Source organism: Lycium ferocissimum, chromosome 7 (assembly GCF_029784015.1).
Source record: "Lycium ferocissimum isolate CSIRO_LF1 chromosome 7, AGI_CSIRO_Lferr_CH_V1, whole genome shotgun sequence".
NCBI classification, from domain to species: Eukaryota; Viridiplantae; Streptophyta; class Magnoliopsida; order Solanales; family Solanaceae; genus Lycium; species Lycium ferocissimum.
Genome location: NC_081348.1, coordinates 21518030 through 21528173, shown reverse-complemented (window position 1 = coordinate 21528173; position 10144 = coordinate 21518030). Strand labels below are relative to the sequence as shown.

The 10144-nt window shown below is 38.7% G+C and overlaps 1 protein-coding gene across 1 annotated transcript; it reads left to right on the top strand.

The window, feature by feature from the left end:
* Window positions 1–6951: 6951 nt before the first annotated feature.
* Window positions 6952–9497, top strand: LOC132062016 (pectinesterase 2-like; the record flags this gene model as incomplete). Its single annotated transcript, XM_059454674.1, has 2 exons — window positions 6952–7834; window positions 8670–9497. Coding segments are annotated over 2 exons (1572 nt in total), but the record flags the coding sequence as incomplete, so codon positions are not given.
* Between the last annotated feature and the right edge of the window lie 647 nt (window positions 9498–10144).

The window sequence follows — 10144 nt, the reverse complement described above, 5'->3', positions numbered from 1 at the left end:
CTGATAATTCGTTTTGGTACCAAATCTATGGAGTCACCAGAGGGAATTTTGGCTAAGCTCCAGATGACTTCCACTGTTCTGGACTATCTCTCTCAGTTCGAACAAATTGCCAATCGCACCTCCGATAATGAAGCATTGTTTTATTTCTGGGCTGCATCCAACTATAAAAAGTGATGTATTATCCTCACGGCCCAATACTCTATATGAGGTCATCAGCCTTGCCATATTACATAAGCAAAAACAATTAGGCCAAGTGAAGCCACCGACCCGGCCCAATCAGTTTTACCAGAGGGAATTTTGGCTAAGCTCCAGATGACTTCCACTGTTCTGGACTATCTCTCTCAGTTCGAACAAATTGCCAATCGCACCTCCGATGATGAAGCATTGTTTTATTTCTGGGCTGCATCCAATTATAAAAAGTGATGTATTATCCTCACAGCCCAATACTCTATCTGAGGCCATCAGTCTTGCCATATTACATGAGCAAAAACAATTGGGCCAAGTGAAGCCACCGACCCGGCCCAATCAGTTTTCAAAGGCTCTGTCATATCTTTACCTCCCCAGTCCACTTTCACTCCTAAAAACACTTCGCCTCTCTCACCTGCTTCTTCTTCGTTGCCTGCGGCCTCAGTTCCTGGCATTGGTCGTGTTCCCTTTCAAAAACTCACCCAGGCAGAAATTCAACGCAAATGTGAGCTTAACCTTTGTTAAACTTCTTCTCCTCGTCTCTGAGGATGAAGCACCGGAAGAATCCCCACCTGCATCTCCATCCCCACCACCAGATCCTAATATTTCTTCCCCCACAGCTGAATCATCTCTCCTTACAAGCATCAGTTTTCAGGCTTTTTCTGGCGGGCCTCCCTTCGTCACTTCTCTGCGTTTCACATGTCAGGTCAAAGGCTAGACTGCTCAAGTTCTCATTGACGATAGGAGCACTCTGATACGAATCGATTTGGGGATGAAACCAAATCAATCCAAAACGTGAAATTTAAAGATACGAAGAAAAGAGGATAAAAGCAAGACCCAATTAGGGTGAATTTATGGGCAACCTTGGATATATTAAATCCAACACCTCCCAACCTAATTCAATCCTAAAGAACCTATACTATTTGAAATTAAGGCAAGAGTGATTCAAATGAATCCACAAATGAACAACTCTTCATGAAATCAATGGAATTAAAGGCTCAAACACCAACAATGGAATCCACCATTATAATAACTGACCCTAAAGCTACTAAGCTAAACAATCTACCTCCAAAGGAGTTTCTCAATTCATCATTCAACATAATCTGAGTAAATGAAATGTTTAAGTCTAGCATTTATACTCCTAGACTAAAGAAGACTAAGTTATTACAAAAATGTCATTAATGAGGCAAGGGCCTTGTTTGGTTAGTCTTCTTAGTGTAGTCTTCAATTCAAGGATTGACCTTCAATGGCCAAACACGTCCCTCCTTGCATAGATGACCCTCTAATAAACCTTGCATGCATGGCTTTCTTGCAAGCATAACCCTTCTTACGCAAAGTAGCCACTTGCACAAATAGCCCTTTGTGTAACCCTTTGTGTAAATAGCCATCTTCCGGCCTTGAATCACCCAAGCTTGCAATTGTAGCCACTTTAAGAGGCAAGCCTTGGGCCTTGGACTCTTAGTCTCTTGACTTTTTCCTCCATGCTATCTTCCATAGCTTGAAGGCCCTCCAATGACTCTCTTTAAGTGCTTCCATAGCTTCATTCTCCACGAACATGGCTTCTAAAGCTTGAAAGTCCTTGTCTCCACTTCTAGCACAAGTTCTTGGATAAAATTGAGCACTTGAGCCATTCCAGATCGTATCACACTCACAATTTTATCACTTCTCGACTAACGAAATCTCTTAAACTACCTATTAAATCTTCTGCCAAATTCTCTGTTATGGTGGGTAATGGTCATAGTCTTCCCTATTTAGGTGTCATTCCTGATCTTCACATCACTATACAAGGCCACACTTTCTCAACGGACTTCTTGGTCATTGATTTACATGGTTCTGACTTGTTTTAGGAGTGATTTGGTTGGCTACTTTGGGTCCAATCGTGACAGATTATGCCCAACACCCCTTTCAATTTGATTTCCATGGGAAACTTGTATCATGGTTTGGTGATCCTTCTTCCACTCCGGAACAGGTCCAACCCTCTGCCTTACGACGTTTTAGTCGAACAGATTCCATCTCTTGTTTATTTCGTTTGGAGCTAATGTCTTCTGAGAAAGCTGAGGAGTTTGACCACCCTCCGGCTCTTACCCAGCTGCTTGACTCTTATTCGGATGTATTTGTGTCTCCAACAGCCTTACCACCTTCCCGTCCTCAAGATCACCGTATTCCACTGATTTCTGGCTCTGCTCCTATGAATGTCCGTCCATATCGCTATCCTCATTTTCAGAAGAGCGAGATTGAGCAGTTGGTTTCTAATATGCTCAAAACGGGTGTCAGTTGACCTAGTTTCAGCCCTTATTCATCCCCCATTATAGTGGTACGTAAGAAAGACGGCACGTAGCGCTTTTGCGTTGACTACAAGGGCTAAATTCTATCACTGTAAAGGATAGATTTCCCATTCCCACAGTGTATGAACTTTTTGATGAACTCCATAGTGCTTGTTTCTTTTCTAAACTTGATTTGTTGGCTGGGTATCATCAAATTCGAGTCCATCCTGATGACATTGAAAAGACGGCATTCCGAACCCATGATGGCCATTTTGAGTTCCTTGTAATGCCTTTTGGACTGTCTAACGCCCCGTCAACATTTCAGGGCACCATGAATTCCATATTTAAGCCCTTTCTTCGCCAATTTGTCCTTGTCTTCTTCGATGACATACTCATATATATTCAGTCTTGGCAGGATCACATTGCTCATCTGCGCCCTGATTTTGAGCTTCTGCGCCAAAATTCCTTAGTGGTCAAGCGTTCCAAATGTCACTTTGGCCAATCTTCTATTGCATATCTGGGACATATTATCTCTTTCATTGGTCTACAGGTTGATCCGGAAAAGATTCGTGCTATCGAATCATGGCCCTGCCCATCTTTGCTCAAAGAGGTTCGTGGGTTTTTTTGGGCTCAACGGGGTATTACCGTCAATTTGTCAAAGGGTATGCCCAACTAGCCTCGCCATTAACGGACCTTTTGAAAAAGGACTCCTTTATATGGCCAGACGCTGCCTCGACAGCTTTCATCGCTCTAAAACAGGCTTTGAGTTCTGTTCCCGTTCTCGCGTTGCCAAATTTTGCTAAAATGTTTTCTGCGAAACAGATGCTTCAGGCACGAGTATTGGTGTTGTTTTATGTCAAAAGGGACACCCCATTGCCTTCTTCAGCCAAAAGCTATCTCTAAGGATGCAAGCATCCTCCACTTACACGAGAGAGATGTTTGCTATTACGGAAGCTGTTCAAAAGTGGCGGCAATATTTTTTGGGTCGGAAATTCCTCATTATTAAGGATCAACAACCACTAAAAGCTATCACTAATCAGGTTATCCAAACACCTGAGCAGCAACGCTGGCTCAGTAAGTTGATTGGTTTCGATTTTGAAATCTTATATCGGCCAGGCAAGCTGAACTCGGCTGCTGATGCTTTATCTCGAGTTCCCACCTTGTTGGCTTTAACTCTAGCTGTCACTGAGCTAGCCTTTATTACCAAATTGAGACATCTAAACAGGACAAATACACATTTGTTTGACCTTCAGTAACAGTTGAGCACTGACCCTGCCTCGCTACCTCAATTCTCCTTTCAAGAAGGTTTGTTGCTCTTTCGAAACTGCTTGGTCATTCCCCCCGATCCTAATCTCAAGAAGATACTCCTAGAGGAATTTCATTCTTTAAAGATTGGTTGGAATGCGGGTATTTCAAGAACTTTTCACCGCATTTCATCCAACTTTTACTAGCCGGGAATGCGCAAAGATGTCAAACAGTTTGTTCTAACTTATCAAATATGTCTACAGATGAAGGATACTTGTTTTAAGCCTGTTGGTCTTCTCCATCCCCTTCCCATTCCATCTGCTATTTTTTAGGACATCTCTATGGACTTTGTAACTAGTCTTCCGCCTTCTCATGGCCGCACTGTTATACTGGTTATTGTCGATAGACTTTCAAAGTATGGCCATTTTATTGCTCTGCCACCAAAGTTCACAAGTCACAAGATTGCAGAGGTGTTTGTTCAGGAATATATCCGACTCCATGGCTTTCCGTCCACAATTGTATCTGACCGTGATCCCATTTTTTTGTCTGAATTCTGGTCTGAAATTAAAAGATTACAGGGGACTCAATTGGCTAAAAGTTCCGCCTATCATCCTCAGTCGAATGGTCAAACGGAGGCTCTTAACAAATGCTTGGAGATGTATCTCCACTGCTTTGCAGCCGATATTCCTACCACTTGGTTTCGTCTTCTTCCTTGGGCGGAGTTTTGGTATAACACATCTTACCAACATAGCTCTAAGCTCACTCCTTTTGAGGCAGTGTATGGTCGTCCTCCCCCAACAATTGCTCGATTTATTATGGATGGCAACACCAACTATTTTATATTACATGGTAAAAAGAAACAGTTTTTAGAGTGTTGTTTTGTGAAATGCATTTCTTAGGCAATGTGATGATAACTTAGCTTAACATTGTATTTATTTATTCCCCTTAACGTTTGTTCGAAGTCTAATTTGCACTTTGCTGAAGCTCGTATGAAAAGATATGCTGACAAATGACGCAAGGATGTGCGTTTCAGATCGGAGACGCAAAAAATTGGGCGGCTTAAGCATAAGGCAACCAAGGCCTTTGCCTTAGACCCCCCAATCATGAATTTCTTCTCACCATTTTATATTGGGATTGAATAATTCTTTTTTTTAAATAGAGCATTTTAAATGAAGAATTACAATACTTTTAAAAGAATATTATGTTTTAATTATGATTCCAATGTTTGAGTATTATTTTATATTACATAAATAGTCTTTTGGGTAAAAATGGTGATAATTTTTATTTTTAAGATGATGAAAATTTTATTTTATTTCGTATTTATATATAATGATGTTGTTTTGTGAAAATGCATTTCTATTTTGTACTATTTTGACAAGTGACTAATGACTTACATTTTTACTTTAGTCACCTTTCTGCTTTTTTATCATTTTAAAAACTGCATCACATATTTTCAGTCTTTCTGTGCAAAAACAAGAAGAAGAGAGCCGCATAAATTTTTTACTCCTTATGTCAAAAACAAGAATAGAACCGATCAAGAGCAAAGTACATTGAAATTCTTTTTTTTTCCTTTCATATTTTCAAGTATTTTAGCAACCATTTGAAGTCAAGAGAAATTATTTTGCTATCAAATTATCAACCTTCAAATCTTAAAAAAACTAAGGAAATATGCGTCAAATAAAATATATAAAATAGTAAAAAGATAAAAGCCTCTCGTCAATCGCTTTAGGCTACAAATATTGTTGAGCCACCCCTGATCGGAGATTGGGTCTTTGTTCGCTTACGTCCCTACAGACAACTTTCTCTCCGCCTCCAGCATCATACCAAACTCAGTCGCGTTTCTTTGGGCCATTTAAGGTGCTTCAACGAATTGGTGAGGTCGCCTACAAGTTGGACCTCCCACCTTTTTCAAAAATTCACCCCGTATTTCATGTCTTAGTTCTTCGAAAATGTTTGGGAACTTCTGAGCAGCAAGTAACTCCTATTGACCTCCTTGACCATTGTTCTTCACTCATGCTCTCGCCGGAATCAATTCTAGACAGACGTACCATTACTAAAGGTGCACATCAAGTGCTGCAATTTTTAATCAAGTGGCAGGGGCTACCTCTTGAGGATGCTACTTGGGAGGATGTGCATTCTCTTCGGCAACAATTTCCTGATTTGAACCTTGAGGACAAGGTTCGTCTGCCTGGAGGCGGCAATGTAACAAATCCGCAAGACCACGGGGGAACACTAAGCCGCAGCAACAGGGACAAACAGCCTCCTAAATACTTGAACAAATATGTGGTCCCAAATGCCAAGCAAGGACCACCTGTACCAGTACCGTTAGCACCAAGTAATGTTGCCAGGAGCTCTCCACCCTAATACCTATCTATATAAGTTGAAGAGATGCTGCCAAAGAGGATCATTGATGAAGTTGTCTTTTAATTTCTTAGCTTGTATAGTCCGGAACCATTCTTTTTTTTTTTAAGCTTTTCCACAACTTTCAGTGATTGTAAGTTGTTATCTATCTTTCAATACAAGTTAATCTGTTCCAATGAATGGCAAGTTCGTGGAGCACCTTATCTACTGTAAGAAGAAATTAAGAATAGAGAAATAAATATATGATACGAGGTTATAAACGAGAAAATGTTCTGAAATCCTAGAATTTAAGCTGCCCAAAAATATTATGGTCATATGCGTTTTCTTTGTGATTGCACTGCATCATTATTCAATTAATTAATATATATACATCGATGGTATAATTAATTAAGTTTTATATCAAGTACTTTAGCTTGTTATATATATTTTTTTTAAATATATTATATAATTGTAATAGACTTATTACACAGAGTTATATATCTGATTGTATTCGTTTTAATTTAATGTACCTAAATTAAACTCAAATATAAGATAGTACTGGAATACGTTTGAAGCGCGTTTCTAGCTTCCTGTTTTTGATTTTATGTTAATCACGTTTCATCTTAATTCCCTTGTCGTCAACAAATACACATTACCCACAGAATCTTTTCTATTTTAATTATTTTTTAAAATTATAGTATTATTTTCTCCTGATTCCAAAATCTAACAGGTAGCCACAAGTATTGTTCTGACGATTCATGCCTTAATCCGGAATGAAGAAAAAAGAAATGGTGCGTCCTATCACCTTAGTTGTTGACATTCCCTTGTACCTCTTGTATCTATATAAAGAAGCCAAAGGCAGCAAAATATAACACAACTTGTCCCTCAAAAAAACATGCTATAAACTCCTCATAACATCCGTAACAATGGCCAATATTCATTGCTTTTCCCACTTCTATTTGTGTTCTCTTTCTTTTTCCCATCCACCAATGGTTATTCTAAGGCAGCCATAAAATCTTGGTGCATCCAAACACCTCATCCACAGCCTTGCGAGTACTTCTTGTCACAAAATCCCAAATATTTAACTCCCATCAACAAAAAATCCGATTTTCTAAAAGTGTCACTAGAATTGGCCCTAGACCGTGCGTTACGTGCCCAAACGAACTCATATTCACTAGGTTCAAAATGCCGTAACGAGCGCGAAAAATCGGCATGGGCCGATTGTATTGAACTCTATGAACACACAATCCAAAAAATCAAAACAACAGTTGATCCAAAAGCTAAATGCACAGCTGCTGATGCTCAAACATGGCTAAGTACAGCCTTGACAGATCTCGAAACATGTAGAGCCGGTTTCGAAGAACTCGGGGTCACGGATTATGTGATGCCTTTGATGTCAAATAATGTAACAGCTTTAATTAGTAACACTTTGTCTTTGAACCATGGTTACTATACCGAGCCTACTGCGACTCAAGTAGATGGATTTCCAACATGGGTTGCGCCTGGCGATAGGAAACTTTTGCAATCACCATCACCAGCTTCTCAGGCGAATATAGTGGTGGCTAAAGATGGTTCAGGGAATTTCAAGACCGTGAAAGAAGCTGTTGCTGCTGCAGGCCAGAGGAAAGGAAGTGGAAGATTTGTGATATATGTGAAGGCAGGGATTTACAGTGAAAATGTGGAGATAGGATCAAAGGTGAAGAATGTAATGTTGATTGGAGATGGCATGGGAAAGACAATTATCACAGGAAGCAAAAGTGTTGGAGGAGGATCCACCACCTTTAAATCAGCCACAGTTGGTAAGTATAAACCAAAAACTGTTGAATATAATTAAATTCTTTGTTTTATCTTTGGGACGGCTCAATGGAATTAGTGATCTAAAGTTAAATCTTAATAAGAGGTCTCAAGTATATACAACAAAACTAGCTTCTCCGTGCGCCACACGTGCATCTCGTGTGCCGCGCGTGCATCTCGTGCGCCGCGTGTGCATCTCATATCAATTAGTAATAAAAAATTTAAATCACATATATATTGTTGTTAAATACTCCCTTCGTCACAAAAAGATTGTCCTCTTTTGCTTGACACAATGTTTAAAAAATAAAGGAAGACTTTTGAAATGTGTGGTCCAAAACAAGCCTTAGATATTTGTGTGATTGTAAATCATCTTATAAAGTTAAATTGTTTCTAAATATAAAAAGGGGATAATCTTTTTGGGACAGACTAAAAAGGAAAGGAGGACAATCTTTTTGGGAAAGAGAGAGTATGATGATCAAGACATGAGTATTTTTAACTTTTTCTTTCTTTTTTTTTCCCAACAAAATGAGTTGTACTATTTGACAAGTGCAAACTAAAATGTTACTTAAAATCTTAGATGCTATATGTGGACAAACTCTAACCAACGGATGATTAATGCCACTCGCACCTTTGAAACCCTCCATATATAGTTCAGCCGCCCTAAGTATTAGACCTTAGAAGAAGTATGATTTGACAGTCAACTATATATTATCATCGGTTCGTACCTTACAAAAAGAGAAATATTAACTAGTACTAGGACTAATAGAACTTGTATGGATAATTTCGTCAACATGTCCAGCATATGCTAATATTGTGTCTTGTTTTATTTCTCAATGTCAGCTGTTGTCGGTGATGGATTTATTGCTCGAGGCATAACATTTAGGAACACTGCTGGGCCCCAAAACCAACAAGCAGTAGCCCTTCGATCTGGCTCTGATCTTTCAGTATTCTACCAATGTAGCTTTGAAGGGTACCAAGACACTCTTTACGTCCACTCTGATAGGCAATTTTACAGCAAATGCGATATTTATGGTACAGTCGATTTCATAGTTGGTAACGCAGCCGTTGTGTTGCAAAATTGCAACATTTTCGCTAGAGACCCTCCGAACAAGACCAACACTGTTACAGCACAAGGCCGAACTGACCCCAACCAAAACACTGGAATTTCAATTCACAATTGTAGAATCACAGCAGCTTCTGATTTAAAGGCTTCTAAAAACTCAGTGAAGACCTATTTAGGAAGGCCATGGAGACAATATTCAAGAACTGTTGTGATAAAAACATTTCTTGATGGATTGATGAATCCAGAAGGATGGATGCCATGGAGCGGTAACTTCGCGCTGAGCACATTGTACTATGGAGAGTACTTGAACACGGGTCCGGGTTCATCGACTGCAAATCGGGTTAAATGGGGCGGTTATCGGGTTATTACTAGTGCTGCCGAGGCATCTAAATTCACCCCTGCTAATTTCATTGCCGGAAATTCTTGGTTGCCAGCCACCAACGTGCCATTCTCTTCTGGTCTTTGATTTGATTTTTATTTTATATCTCTTTGTTGTGTACTTTCATATATACTGATTTGAATTGTCAATTTATAAGTAGCATGAACATAATAATTGTTGCTCAAAATGAAACGTGTAATTGAGCAACTGATTTGTATTTGTTGTATATTTCCTTTAATGTTGTATTACCTAATTCTTTCTTTAGCAAAAAAATTGTTGATCGTTGAGGATATTCACCCTTTACTAAAAAGTTCATGATCAATTTGATTATGATGATGTCATTGTTCCCCTATATATCCTTGATGTCTAGCAGTTTTAAAAAAAAAAAAAAAAAAAATCACAAATATCATTAATTTTGTCTACCGCAATTTTTCTGCCCAATTCCAAATACAATGTGGAATAATCTAGTGCTTAAACTTATTAAAACAGAAAGTTAATTCAAACTAAAACTGATAATGGTGTACACCACGTATCATTAACAAAATTGCCTCGTTTCAAAAAGTTCTAGGCAAAATTGACTCATTTCCCCTTATTTTGGAAGAATCATTAGTATTTAGTAGAAAGAGCAGAGTTAAGGGGCATCAATAATTTATTTGCCAAACTTCCAAACCTGTTTACTTAAAGTGATTTTTATCAGAAGTTTTTGTCAAAAAAGTAATTTTAAAAAGTTTCAATTTGGCTAATTAATTTGGAAAAAAGATTATTAATACTATAGCAGCAATTTGTGCGATCAATGTTCCAAAAAATGCTTTTGAGAAAACCTGTATTTTCAGCTTTTGAAAATCACATCTTCATCTCAATTCTCTAAAATCA